The sequence below is a fragment of the Vulpes vulpes genome, chromosome 9 (assembly GCF_048418805.1).
Source record: "Vulpes vulpes isolate BD-2025 chromosome 9, VulVul3, whole genome shotgun sequence".
In the NCBI taxonomy this organism is placed as follows: Eukaryota; Metazoa; Chordata; class Mammalia; order Carnivora; family Canidae; genus Vulpes; species Vulpes vulpes.
Window position 1 is genome coordinate 7362910 of NC_132788.1, and position 15681 is coordinate 7378590.

General features: G+C 37.6%; 1 protein-coding gene across 7 annotated transcripts in view; it reads right to left on the bottom strand.

Moving 5' to 3' along the window:
- The window catches only part of GIGYF2 (GRB10 interacting GYF protein 2), a 136176-nt gene that overhangs the window by 91737 nt on the left and 28758 nt on the right, over positions 1-15681 (bottom strand). For all 7 annotated transcript variants that reach the window (XR_011994119.1, XM_072719143.1, XM_072719144.1 and 4 more), the window contains exons 4-5: positions 6457-6586; positions 5440-5535 (exon numbers count right to left, since the gene is read on the bottom strand). Coding sequence is in view for 6 of the 7 variants with exons in the window: in XM_072719143.1 (XP_072575244.1) it covers positions 5440-5535; positions 6457-6586 (226 nt within the window). In the remaining variant the exon portion in view is untranslated. The remainder of the gene's footprint in view (positions 1-5439; positions 5536-6456; positions 6587-15681) is intronic.

Here is a 15681-nt window from a genome sequence, read left to right on the forward strand (position 1 = left end):
GGACACTTGACGGGATGAGCACTGGGTGTTTTTCTGTATGTTGGTAAATTGAACACCAATAAAAATTAATTTATAAAAAAAAGAAAGAAAGAAAGAAGAAAAGAAAGAAAAAGAAAGAAAGAAAGAAAGAAAGAAAGAAAGAAAGAAAGAAAGAAAGAAAGAAAGAAAGAAAGAAAGAAAGAAAGGTGATGAATTTGAGTGGCTCAGCGGTTGTGTCTGCCTTCAGCTTAGGTTGTGATCCTGGGGTCCTGGGATTGAATCCTACATCAGGCTCCCTGAATGGAGCCTGCTTCTTTCTCCCTCTGTCTATGTCTCTGCCTCTCTCTCTCTCTCTGTGACTATCATAAATAAATAAAAATTAAAAAAAAATTAAAAAAAAAAAAAGGAAAGGTGATGAATTTTGTCAAAAACTTTTTCTGCGTCAATTTAGAAAATCAAGTGGTTTTTCCTTCATTTTATTAATGTTAGTTGCACCACCCTTGCACTCCAGGGATAAGTACCACTTGGTCAGGTTGTATAATCCTTTTAATATGCTGTTGGATTCAGTCTGTATTGGTATATTTTCACAACTAAAGATACACAAGGGAAAGAGACTACAATAAAACATACTAAATGTTAAAAGAATCTCTACATGGTGAGATTTTTCTCCTATATACCTTTCTGTATTTCCTACAGTAAATATGAGTAACTTTTATTTTTTTATAAATATAATATAAATATTCATTTGAGAGAGAGCAAGCGTTGAGTGGGAGGGGCAGAGGGAGAGGGAGAGAGAACCTCAAATAGACTCCTCACTGAGCACAGAGCCTAACGCAGGGCTTGAACCCAGGACCCTGAGACCATGATCTAAAGCAAAATCAAAAGTCAGCTGCTTAACCAACTATACCACCCAGGTACACCTGAGTACCTTTTATTAAAAAAAATAAGATTAAAAAAAACAGATATTACTGATGTTAAAGAAAATATAAAGAAATTGTAAAATCAACAAGAAAGACAACCCAGTAAAACAATGGACAAAGAACACAACCAAATCAAAAACCATAATGGCCACAGGGATATGAAATGGTACTCAAGCTGGTAGTGACTAGTGAAATACAAAAAAAAAAAAAAAAAAAAAAGTCACACACAACTATCACAGCCACTGTTTTGGCCAAACTGTAAAAATCAAGAGCTAGAGGGTTGCATAAAAAAAATGAGACCTCACATATGTGAGGTAACAGTGCAAAATGGCTTAAATTACTATAGAAACTAATGTAGCATTACTCACATTACATCACCCACATCTGTGTGTTTAAAGAGACACCAAAAAGGGTATGTGGGTGGCTCAGTCAGTTAAGTGTCTGCCTTCAGTCCACGTCACAATCCCAGGGTCCTGGGATGGAGTACCAAGCCAGGCTCCCTGCTCAGCAAGGAGTCTGCTTCTCTCTCTCCTCCCCACTGGTACTCTCTGCCACTATCTTTGTCTGTCTCTCTCAAGTAACTAAATAATTCTTAAACACACACACACACACACACACACACACACACACAGAACTAGGGTGCCTGGGTGGCTCAATCTGTTGAGCCTCTGATGATGGTTTCAGCTCAGGTTATGATCTCGGGATCCTGGGATCAAGCCCCACACTGGGGTCAGCATGGGGTCTGCTCAAGATTCTCTCTCCCTCTAGCCCCCTTCCAGTCACTCGTGCTCTCTCTTAAAATAAATAAAACCTTTAAAACACACACACACACACAAAGAACCAAATCTAACCATTTCAATTTTAAAACACAGGTTCTAAGAATAATTACTGCAGCATAATTTGCAACAGCAAAATTTCAAAACAACCTAAATCTCTAACCGGAGGAGACTGGAAAAACTCTGGATTTTCTCACACATGGAATACTAAGCAGAAGGGATGAATTAACTAAAGCTATGTGTATCAACACAGATAAATCTAAAATTCATTATTGAAAGAAAAAAATCAAACTACAGAATAAAAACTACTGTATGCCATCTTCAATATAAAATTCATAACCTGGGCAACCAGGATGGCTCAGTGGTTTAGCGCCGCTTTCAGCCTAGGGCGTGATCCTGGAGACCCGGGATCAAGTCCCATGTCAGGCTCCCTGCATGGAGCCTGCTTCTCCCTCTGCCTGTGTCTCTGCCTCTCTCTCTCTCTCTCTCTCTCTCTCTCTCTCTCTCTCTCTCTCGTGTCTCGTGAATAAATAAAATCTTTTAAAAAATAAAAAAATAATAAAATTCATAACCCTTTAAAAGCACCTGGCTGGTTCAGTCGGTGGAGTGAGTGACTCTTGATTTCGGGGTTAGAGATTCAAGCTCCATGTTGGATGCAGAGATTACTTAAAAATAAAATTATGGGGATCCCTGGGTGGCTCAGTGGTTTAGCGCCTGCCTTTGGCCCAGGGCGCGATCCTGGAGTCCCAGGATCAAGACCCATGTCAGGCTCCCAGCATGGAGCCTGCTTCTCCCTCTGCCTGTGTCTCTTCTCTCTCTACATCTATCATGAATAAATAAATATAATCGAATAAATAAATATAATCAAATAAATAAATAAATAAATAATCATTAGAGACACCTGGCTGGCTGAGCCAGTAGAGCATGTGATCTCAGGATTGTAGGTTCAAGTCCCACAGCAGGTGTAGAGATTAAAAAAAATAAAATCTTTGGGGCACCTGGGGTGCCTCAGTCAGTTAAGCATCTGCCTTCGGCTTAGGTCATGATCCTGGAGTTCTAGGATTGAGCCCTGCATCGGTCTCCTTGCTCAGTAGACAGTCTGCTTCTCTCTCTGTACCTCATCCTGCTCATGCGCGTGCATGTTCTCTCTCTCTCTCTCTCTCTCTCTCATTCTCTCTCGAGTGAATAAATAAAAATCTTTAGAAATAAATAAGTAAAAACAGTAAAATCTTTAAAAAATAACAATAAGGGCGCCTAAGTAGCTCAGTCAGTTAAGCATCTGCCTTTAGCTCAGATCATGATCCCACGGTCCTCAGATCAAGTCCCACATTGGGCTTCTTGCTCCGAGGGGAGCCTGCTTCTCCCTCTCTCTGCCTCTTGTCCTACTTGTGCGCTCTCTCAAATAAATAAAAACAATACTAAAAACTTTTTAAAAAATGTATAACCCTGTAAAATGAAATTTTTATGGCATATGGATATACAAACATGTAATGAAAATATTAAAACATGAATGAGAAAAATTATCCAATTCAAAGTAATATCTGGGAAAGAAGGGTGGAATACAGCCACAATATGAGAAATCTTATTTTTAAAACAAACAAAAAAAAACCCCACAAATACATAATAATTTTAAGATTTCTCTATCTCAATTATAAACATAATGGTATTTGTGATAATATTCTCTATACTTATCAATTTTAAAGACTTCATAGTAAAAATATTTTTAAGAAAAATTAAACCAAAATATTGCCATATGTCAAATCTTTTTGAAAAGGGAACTAGGGATCCCTGGGTGGCTCAGTGGTTTAGTGCCTGCCTTCGGCCCAGGGCATAATCTTGGAGTCCTGGGATCAAGTCCTGCATCGGGCTCCCTGCATGGAGCCTGCTTCTCCCTCTGACTGTGTCTTTGCCCCCGCCCCCTCTCTCTCGTGGATAAATAAAATCATAAAAAAAAAAAAAAAAAGAAAAGGAAAAGGAAACTGGCCCCAATTTTGAAAAGGAAATTTTCAGCCATCACTGGCGACAGTATCCTTTCTTTCTTGTGTACTTTTAATAGCAATAAACAAACAACTTTTGACAATGAAAATATCCACCGATGATACTAAATGATACTGGGTTTCAGGAATAAAGACAAAACTAACCTAGTTCAGAAGAAGTTATAAACAAAACAAAAACTGTTTATGACACTGGCAATGAAAATCACCAAAGATTAATATCACACCTTTCTTAGAACTTAGCATAGTTGTAACAGAGAGCTTCTAATAAGCATCTCTTTCTTAATAGAGTGATTTCCTCCTGCAAACTATGGCAAGAGTGTAAAGGAAACATCCAGGGTTATTGCAAAAAGTAATGATGAAATGTTCTGGAATAAGACAGTTGTGGTGGTTATACAACTCATGGTTATACAACCCACCAAACTGTATAGTTTAAAAGAGTGAACATTATGACATGCGAATTTTGTCCCAAGAAAGCTGTATTTTTGTTTTTTTAAAGATTTTATTTATGTATTTATTTGAGAGAGAGAGAGCGAGCGCGCGCGCAAGAGCAGGGAGTGGGGGAGGGGTAAAAGGAGAGGGAGAGGAAGACTCTCCACTGAGCAGGGAGCCTGACACAGGCTGGATCCCAGATCCCTGAGATCATGACCTGCGCTGAAGGCAGATGCTTAACTGACTGAGCCACCCAGGTGCCCCTCAAGAAATCTGTTTTGAAAAAAAAAAAGAAAGAAAAGAAAAGAAATTAGGATTCTTCATTTAATGTGGCATTCCAGGGTTCCTGGGTGGCTCAGTCAGTTAAGTGTCTGCCTTCAGTTCAGGTCATGATCGCAGGGTCGTGGGATCAAGCCCTCCCCAGGTTCCCTGCTCAGCTGTGAGTCTGCTTTTCCCTCGCTCCTCATCCACCTCATACTCTTGTTCTGTCTCCAATAAATAATAAATAAATAAAGTGGCATTCCGTGGATGCCTGGGTGGCTCAGTTGGTTGAGCGTCTGACTCTTGGTTTTAGCTCAAGCCACGATCTCACGGTAGTGGGATCAAGCCCCATGCCAGGCTCCACACTCAGCATGCACTCTGTTTGGGATTAACTTCTTCTCTCTCTGCCCCTCCCCACCCTTGTGCAAGCACACACTCTCTTTAAAATAAATAAATAAATCTCTAAAAGATAAATGAATTAATAAAATGGCCTTCCAGCATTCCAATAAAGTTCTTATTTTTCCGTTTTACAACAATTACCATAAGTTCCTTAAAATCAGAAACTCTTATTTATGTTTGGAAACAACACACCATAAATAAAGACAACACAAAATCTACTTTTCCAGCCCCAAAATCTAACTTTCTCACAACATCATAAACAAAAATTGGTGACAGAGAACCCATTATTAAGCACATATTGGGCTGAAGATCTGTATTTTCCTTCAGTGGTAGAATGCATTCAAGAGAATCCAGGTTGCTAATTACTTCTGAAAAACAACATTTTTCTGAAAAGAAGCCCCTATCTCCCCCCAAAAATAGCTCTCTCTCTACTCAAATAAATTATAAGGTTCCCATCCTCAAGAATCTAGAAACATTTGCTCACCTCTATAAAACACTCAAAAAGCCTCAGAACTAAAACAGAATCTCATCAACTAATCCACACTTTCGCAAAAACAGAAAGAAGGAAGCAGACCTGTGGGGATGGAGCGCCTTAGGGCCTAACTAGTAACTTCCTATTTTCATGACTCAATGGAAAGCAATAAGGTTTTGACCTAAGGCTCAAAGCTAGTCACAAACCTGTTCTTCTTCTGTAAAGGGTACAAGAGCCAACGGAGGCAGGGGCTCCTCCTGTAGAATAGGCAGAAATTCTTTATCCAGAAGGTCTGAAGGTATCTGTATGACCAAAAATATGACCATGAAATTAATGCTGTCCCTCTAATCACAAAAACTATAAAACAAGAAAAAATACTGTCTGGTTTATCTCTTGCTGTTTATTATAAATATGGAGTAAAGCTTTGTCAACCACAATTACCTTCAGCAGTACTTACATATTCTCAGAGGGTCAAGTATTAAAAACCCCAGTCACTTCCTCTTCCTCCCATCAGATCACCACATTCAGATTTGATATACAGCACTAACTCTGGTATTCCAGAGTGCACAGTGGAAGAGTAAAAATCCCCATATTTAATTCAAGGGACAAGGTACTAAAGAGTTTCACAAACAATTTGTCTTTAGCAATCATCATTAAAATTTGAGATCCCCAATCCATTAATAGTAAAAACAAAGTATATTTTAAAAATGGAAAATATTATCTCTCACTAGTCAGATAGTAAGTGTACTTTACACACTGTTTTGGTTTCGATCATTTAGAAGTGACACAACTGTGATATATTTTAACATGTTCTCTCCACTAAAAATTGTTTATAGTTAACACAAAAAGGGGAAGAAGAGAAACAGCTCCTCTTCTCACTCCTAACTTCCAATTGAAGAGTAAGAGGTGCAAGGTGATGGCATTTCTCAGCCAGCAAACTGGGATAGAACTAGACATGAAGGAGACATTAGGAGGAAATTAGACAAAGTATTAAGTGCTGAAGATTTTCCTGTTTCCATGAAGCTTTCCACTCCTGTAACAAAATCTTAGGTCTTCTCTAAGAAATACAGAGCTCCTTACACTTAGAAGATTCTCTGTCAACTACTGCAGGTTTCAAAGCCAAGAAAAAGAGAAAAATTATAGGTACTTCATCTATCAATACATCACCATACATACCCTGAAATCTCATTCATAATTCTAAATTCTTTACTTTGTTTTTTTACCTTGTTATCTTTAAGGAAAAGTGCTAACATTTCTTCTCGACCATAACGATAGTCTGCTAACTTATACTTCGGCAAAGCTGGAGAAAGAGGAGGGGACGTGATACTCCCACCACTGGATAGAGCTCGGAGCCTAGAATAGGAGAAACATAAAATATAAAAATGAAGTGTCAACCCTGTGGCAATTCCTTACTTAAAAAATATGATGGCATGTTCCTGAGAAGTCTGGGAGTGAAGAGGGGACACTTTTTCGAAATCATAAAAGTAACATGATTAAAACGAAACTGAAGAATCACCTTATACATATTAGATTAATAAGAACTAATGAATCTGACGGTACCAATTAACAAATCTGGAATACCAATTGTTGTTAAGGATGTAAAACAATGGAAATTTTCAAGTAGTTTCTGTAGGATTGCAATGAAACAACCACTTCAAAGAATGATCTGCTAACATTTAATAAAACATTAATATTTGTTAAATAACAAAGTATTCTATATAAAAGAAAAAGCAAACATAGAAGCCTATAAAAAGATATACATGTAAACCTGCAAATAAATTTATACTGTTTAAAAACACTATAAAGCATAGCAAAAGTATAAAAACAAACATGAATTGACAAATATAAAATTCAAGAGAAGGTTCTATCTGCAAAGGGAAGGAGAGTATAAAGGGTGTTTTAAATGCAATATTTTATTTTCTCATTCATGCTGTATAGAAATGCTACAATTTTTTAGTTTTATATGCCTATAGTATTTCATGATTTTTACTGAAAGCAACTAAGAATCAGTGCACTGAATTTGAAAATGCAGTGAAGGGTGAAAGTGTAAGAAAAAAAATTGAGCCATATTTACTGCTAGGAAAAAATAAAAATATACCCTAAGAGGAATGGAACTTGGGAAAGGGAAATATTTGTAAGATGCTTTTATTTTAAAAAAAAAAAAAAAGGTAGGGCAACCTCAGCAAAAAATGGCAAAAATAAGATCCCACTGCAGCACTGTGTCAAACAGCAGAGCAAAACTATGAGCAATAACTCCTTATTTGAGGGATGCCTGAAGTTCTATATAGTAAGTATCAAGAATAAAAGGCACTAAGATACTTTACTTCAGATTTAGCCTAAAGGAAAATTCAACAGAAGCATTAAAATACACTCTCCAGGCAGCCTGGGTGGCTCAGCGGTTTAGTGCTGCCTTCGGCCCAGGGCCTGATCCTGGAGTCCCCAGATCAAGTCACAGGTCAGGCTCCCTGTATGGAGCCTGCTTCTCCCTCTGCCTGTGTCTCTGCCTCTCTCTCTCTCTCTCTCTCTCTGTCTCTCATGAACAAATAAAATCTTTAAAAAATAAATAAATAAAATATATTCCCAAAATTGCTAAGCTTTATTCACATAAGCAAAAAAGGGAATGATCTACACTATACACTTTTAAAAATATGAAATAAAAAAATAAATAAAATAAATAAATAAATAAAAAATAAAAATATGAAATAAAAGAGCATTACTTGCATATTATCCAAAAATTATATACACATAAATATAAAAATATGTTTACATGTACAATATAATTCCAGAAAAGGCGGGAGGACATATTAGTAAAAGACTATAGGGTCTTTTTTCAATGTTTCTATCTTATCTTTCTACCCACTTTTTTTTTTTTTTAACATTTATGGACAATTTTGAACATATATAAAAATACCAAGAATTATATAACAAACTCCCACATACTGTTCACCCAGCCCCCAAATCAATAACCCATGGCCAACCCTGCTCCTTCTACCACTCCATCTAACCCTACTCTGATACTATTTCGAAGGAAATCATATGCTTTCAAAGATTTTTTGAAGGAAATTGCTTTCAAGATTTTTTGAGGGAATTTTTAAAGTAACGTTTTTCATTTTTAAATATTTCAGAATGTTCTAAAAGATACGGATTTTTTCTAGTCTGGATTTTGCTGATTCTTATCTCTGTGCTATATAGTGTAACATGTTTCTCTGCTCTCTGCATTAATGACATTGGTGACTGGATATAAAGACCTGATCAGATTTGGAAAGACTTCCATGTTTTGCCATCAGGAAGCACAGACTGCCTCGTTGGTTTTTTGAGTCTAGCAGTCTCTGATAACCAAGGCCTAGGTCCCTAAATTTATTCATTAATAAATACAAGGTTACAAAGTGACTATATTCTATCATTCCTTATTTATTAGCCGGAGTATTTCTACAAGGAGAAGCTTCTCTCTTATACTTTTTGGTATTGTTACCCAATAGTATAGTTAATATAGGAAAAAAGAAAAAAGTCTTGATTCTTTTCAATTGGTTTTCAAAATAGGGACTTAATTTACTAGCATCTTCCAATGGTAACAAATTATTTTTAATTAAAGTTAAATTATTCTTAACTAATTCTCCTTAACAATTATTCTTAACAATATTCAAATTCTTTTTTTTTTTTTTTTTTTAAGTAGGCTGGACACCTAACTCACAACCCTGAGATCAAGAGTCAAATGCTCCACTGACTGAGGAAGCAGGCCAGGTACCCTGCAAATTGTCTTACCTTTGACCAATGGGAGACTATTCAGATTGGCTCTCCTAAATGCTTCTGACACAACCCTAAGGGTCTTTAACAGCTTCTTTTCTTCCTGATATATCAGTATGTTTCAGGCATAACCTGTATTATTTCTTGTCTCAGATTTAGAATTAGCCATTTCTCCAGGGAGCCTGATTCTCTCTAATGCATATTAAAAGTATAATCTGGGTGCTGGGAGTGCTTATTGCTAATAACTGATCTTTTGTTTTCTTTTCAGTTACTCCTGGACTTGGAAGTCATTTAGTCCAAGTCCTGTAAGACAGGTTGGGACAACCAAATAAAACATGCCCATGAAGAAGTGATCCAACCACTGCTGACGAACCTTCCAGGAAACTGCTTTCCATCAAATTCATGTAAAGTTGGGCTTTTTTCCTGAAGAAGTGGAATTAATATCCACTGAGAACTGAGGTTGTGAATTTTACACATGCAGTGCCTCATTTTATTTCAGCTTCACGACAACCCCAATTAACAGACGAGGGTTACACAACTTGCCCACATTTACAGCCAGCAAAACAAAGACTCAAACTTAAGTTTTCATGACTAAAAAGAACAAAATCTCAAATTTTTATTTAAAATAGCCAACATTTAGTCTGCCAAACATTAATTTTAAAATATATATAGTTTTTGACTAAAAATATTTAGGGGTGCTTAGGTGGTTCAGCTGATTGTGTCCAACCCTTGATTTCAGCTGGGGTCATGATCTGAGAGTTGCAGGATGAAGCTCCACATTGGGTTGCATGCTCAGCGGGGAGTCAGCTTGAAGCTCTCATTCTCACTCTCCTTTTGTCCCTCCCCCCCACTCACACGCTGTCTAGAATAAATTAAAAAATAAAATCTTTAGAAAAAAATTTTGTTAAAATATCTTTCTTATACTAAACCAGTATGCTCGCCAATAGTTTCTACCACTAGAGGGCACAACTAGGTGCTTTTTGGAATGAAAATCACTTGGGTACCAGCAAATAGTCACACTGTCTCATGACTTTTCCTTCTCATGGCTCAACATTACTAATTTCTTCATCTGTTCCTCATAAGGTTTCAAATCCACTCATGACCCTGGTTCCCTTCCAATGGACCCCCACGTCCTGCTGCCCAAGGATTGAATGTCCACTGTCAAGCACCAAATACTTCTTATGGGCACCAGATCTATTAAGAGTAACGTAACCGGAGTGCACTCTCAAGAGATTCCTCCAGATATTGTGAAAAGAACAGACCAAGGAAAACTGAGAGTAATTCAAACTAAGATAGGCTGAATAAGGAGAACTGTGCTCTACTCAATAATCGACAAATCCTGTTTCAAGTCCCTCCCCACCTACACATATCTGGAAAAGCTAAAAACATACTTGGGTAATATCCCTCCCTAAAAACCCACCAGTGATTTTTTTTTCCCACCAGTGATTTTTAACCTCTCCTGGGTCTTGCTCCATACAACTCTCTCTTCTAGAAATTTAATCCCTCCTATTTGCTTTCCCCTTAGTCTCTAAATATATCTAATAGTGATATGTTTAAAACTCCTGTAATGCAGCATCCCCCCCCCCCCCCCCCCCCCAGTTATGCATCATTGCTCATCTTTCCTCTTCATTTCAGAACCATCTCCACATCTGCACTTCCAGGTCACTTCAAAACCTAGCGCAAAAAAAAGAAACAAACAAACAACAAAACCACACCAGCATAATATGGCTTCTCCCCTACAACTCCACTGCTCCAGTAGAGTTCATCAATAACCCACACAAATCTAAGGGGCAGCTTCCTATCCGTGTCACCTTCACCTTTATGGTCATACTGAGATCTGTTTAACACAAGAGGCCTAGGTCTAGTATGAGTAGTAGTAACTGATAGCATTAGCAGGACCTTCTAAAACTCCATGATACCCCAAGGTCTTCACGTATTAATTACTGTCCCAAATCCAAACTTCAGCTTATGAAAGCAATTTGGAATGTCAATGTAGATATGTGAAGATGTAGGGGTCAAAAACCATTTCTGGGTAAGCTCCTGATTCTCAATTCCAGCTCTGACTTCCCTAGAGTTTAAGACTTCCACATTCAACCACCTAGAGACCCCATAGCTTTAGCTTTAACATGTCCCAAGCCCTACTCATCAGCTGATTCATCCCAACCCCCCTTATCACCTTAAGGTGGGTAATAAAGGAGCCCACCATCTACTCAACCACAGAATTAAAAGTCTGGAATCAAGGACACCAGGGTGGCTCAGTGGTTGACCAGAGGTCATGATCCCGGGATCCTGGGATCGAGTTTTGCATCAGGCTCCCCGGAGGGAGCTTGCTTCTCCCTCTGCCTATGTCTCTGCCTCTGTCTCTTATGAATAAATAAATAAATAAAATCTGAAAAAAAAAAAAAAAAAGTCTGGGAATCATCCTTTACTCCTCACCTTCTACCATCTTCCATACCCAATTACCACATCCTCCAGTTTTAAATCCTAAATTTCTTAAGCCATCCCCTGGATCAACTAACCCATTATTGTCCACACTTTTCTTTCTTACCTGGACTGCTACAACACCATCCTAAGTGATATAGCTAGTCACTGTTCAGACTCCACACTACTACAAACATATTTCAAATGCAAGCCTGAATAAGGTGTTCCCTGATTAACAACTGTTTATTGGCATATAACGATCAAATAAAACCAGAGCTTCTTAACGCAAAAAGGCTGCCTCCAAGCTCATCTCTCACACATTTCACACTATAGCAAAGACAATGTCTCAGAATTCCTCTCTTAAACTTGCCATTTCTTACCCCTTTGTCTTTATACATGTCCTTTCTGCTATCAGGATTATTTTTTCAAGCCATTTTCACTTGGGAGAGGGGAAGGCTGCTGCAGGAGCAGAGAGGTTAAGTGGAAGGAAAAGGAAGAGTCAGAATGAGGAGGATGGAGGGTAGCTGGAAAGAGAATAAGGGGAAAAGAGGAGAAACAGAAATCCTCAAGATCTTGGCTACACACAAGTACCTGCTGAGCCTTAACAGAGTTAACTGGCTAGGGGAAGGAAAAGGTAATAAACAGTACAGACATACAGTTACTAAAGGATTTTGGAGAAAAACCTGACCCAATTTATATTTTAAGATTACTATAGGAAGAACAATGAGAAGAATGGAAACCAGAAAACATTAGGCCACTCCTGTAATCATACTTATATTAGGGTGACAGCAATGCAGGTGGAGAGAAATTAACAGATTCAAGAGATATGTTGGAGATGAAGCTGACATAGCACTGTGATGGACTAGATGTAGAGATATAGAAGTAAAAGAAAGACCCAGGGTAACTCCAAGACTTCGAGCTTGAGCTAATGGCAGACTGTGGTATTTAATATTAAACAAAAGAAGAAATTTAAAACAGTAAAACTCGGGACGCCTGGGTGGCTCAGCGGTTGAGTGTCTGCCTTCGGCTCAGGGCATGGTCCTGGGATAGAGGATCCAGTCCTGTATCGGGCTCCCTATGGGGAGCCTGCTTCTCCCCCTCTGCCTAAGTCTCTGCCTCTCTCTCTCTCTCTCTCTCTCATGAATGAATAAATTAATAAAAACAATAAAACTCATGAGCTCAGTTTTGGAAAAGTATGAAGGATGAGAGATCTACAGACATCAAATAAGTAGCTCAATATCCTATACTTCACTACACTTCCTTTACACATTGATATTATAGTGAAATTATTTAGTGTCAGCTTCCCCACTACATCATTCAAAAGCAGGTACCAGGTCATTTCAACCTTGTTGCCTCAGAACCTAACACAAGACACAGAACACAGGAGGCACATGAGAAATGTTTTCTAAGCAAATCTTAATACTCTCTTCTAAAATACACCTCTCAATAATATTGAATTATTTATCCCTCCAGACCACACAGATGTCTTTCACTCTTTTTGAAAACTGGGATGAATAATGCATTCCATTCTCCAGAATTTTGCTCATTTTACCCACAAGCCCACAAAGATGATACTAGTAAGCTAGCAATGTCAAGTTTTCCTTCTTTGCCCTCATTTTGCCCCACCCCATAAGACTCAAATGCCTTCATCCAACATTTACTAAGTGCCTATGTTCGGCAAGCTAAGGTAAACAATGGGCTTACCAAAATTGAGAAGTACAACGCCTTTCTTTTGTTCTTTTCTGAGTAAACACAGACACACAACATAAAGATGTAGCTACTTTCACATAGGTATAAATAAAGTGCTTTGGGGTAAAGAGGTGCCTCACTTTTTTGCAAGTAAAGACCTGAGAAAACTTCCCTAAGGCCATGGAGGAGATGGGATAGAAGAAAATCTAAAGGAGATTCGTTGGTTCCTTCCCCATAAAGCCAGGTAAATATCTGCAATTATTCCCCCTATGCCAAATTCCTTTATCATCTACATTTATCCGTTTATAATCCTCAAAGAAAAAAAAATCCCCAAATAAATATCTGCAATTATTCCCCCATGCCAAATTCCTTTACCATCTAATTTATCCGTTTATAATCCTCAAAGAAAAAAAAATCCCCAAAATAAAACTGTTTTTTCAAAATGTCGTTAAATATACATACAAACATTTGCAAAAAAAAGAAAAGAATAGGAGGATACAACCCAAAATGTTAGCAATGGTTCTTTGGATGCTAAAATTAAGGATAACTTAGATATTTTATTTTTCTTTTTGTACTACTGTTTCCTCCAAGGTTTCCCAGAATAAGTATGAATTACTCTGTTAGTGAAATAAAAAATTCCAAAAAACCTGAATCTACCAGATTTAAAACAAAACAAAACAAAAATTGTTTTTCTTAAGGTAGTACTTAGTGTTTTGTCAAGGGTGAGGTAAACAGGCAGGGAATGGGAATTAAATTCACACAATCCTTCTGGTAGTCAATCTGCCCATAACATACATCATCCAAAGACTTAAAAATGAAATTTTTGATTTAATAACTCCACTTCCAAGGAATTATTCCAAAATAAATAAACAGCAGTACAAACAAAATGGTTCAAGGATGTACACACATATTTATAACAACAAAACATTAAAATCAACTTTACTTTCCAAAAATTCATTCACTCATTGAACAAATATTTATTGAGTACCTACTATAATGAAGGAACTGGAGATACAGCAGTGAATAAATTGTACAAAAATCGAGACCAAAGGACCTGCCCTCAGTGGAGCTCACAGTCTAGTGGGAGCTGGAGGATGGGATAGAAATAATAAAGAGAATATGTGAGTAAAATATTTGCCATGTTCTATTTGGATAAAGGAATAGACCATGATGAAAAAACTAATCAGAGAAGGGAGGCAGGGAATAAGGGGGAAGGTATTGTATAGATAGTCAAGAGAGGTGTAAGATGGTAACATGTGAGTAAAAACTATTGCTTTGGGGACACCTGGGTGGCTCAGCGGTTAAGCATCTGCCTTCCGCTCAGGGCATGATCCTGGAGTCCAGGGATGGAGTCCCACATCGGGCTTCCTGCATGGAGCCCGCTTCTCCCTCTGTGTATGTCTCTGCCTCTCTCTCTCTCTCTGTGTGTATCTCATGAATAAATAAAATCTTTAAAAAAAAAAAACTATTGTTTTATTCCTAAAAATTATTTACTCCTCTGTTAAATCTATCACACTTTTTTAAATTGGTGATTATATAATACATTTCTTTATTCTAAACATAGAAATGAGCTAAGATCTAATGCTTTCACAGACCTACCTTAAAAAGTCCACTTATATGGTCATTCATGGTCTGTCTTTACCACAATTTTCAACACTCTCCCAACTTTACTACTGTCCCAAGTACCAGTAAATCTCTTCATTCATCTCTTATTGAACATTTGTCTTACATCATAATAAAAATAATGATCTTAATAAATAGAATAAAGTATCACTAAATGTTTCTCTATGGTTCAGAATTACACCCTGACGGAATGCAATCACTCTAAACTTTGATTCTCAAGTATTCCAGACAGTTCCTTACCTCAAGCTCCACAATGAATGTAATATTACATGCAGAGAAATACAGCAGCTTCTATTCACATTGCAGCTTTCTAGTTCAGGATTATCTGAGTTACTTAAAGGTCTCATATATTCCCTTTGCCAGAAAAAAATTTGATAGATGATACCAAACAGATAGTGTGCCTACTTAGTACCTCCACTCCTCAGTTTAACGGCACTTCAAATGACCATGGGAAGGCTCCTAAGCTCTAAAAATGCCTGCAGTTGGTAAGAATTAGGTAAAGCTACTGTTTTGTTTAAGCATGAGACTAGTAAATGTTCTCTAATAAAGTTACTCCAATTCAAATTTTGTACAAAACTTGGACTGATCAAACAAAAAACTTCAGCGTACCAATGAAAAAATGTACGGCGCTATTGATAGACTGGGTCATTGACACACTGAAATGACTGGGAACCCATGGTTTAGGGCAGGGGCCAAAAAACTTCTCTGTAGAAGGCCAGAGAGTAAATATTTAAGCTTTTTGAGCCAGATGGCCTCTGTTGTAACTACTCCCTTGCCACTATAGTATGAAAGCAGCCAGGTAATATGGGAAAAAAATGGGTGTGGCAGTGTTCAATAAAATTGCACTTATAAAAACTTTATTTATAGACCCACGGGTCACAGTTTACCAATCTATGGTATAGGACATCAAGCTAAATGTGTTCTGACTCTAGAACATCTCCAGCAGGTTTTTTGTTTGTTTGTTTTTTGTT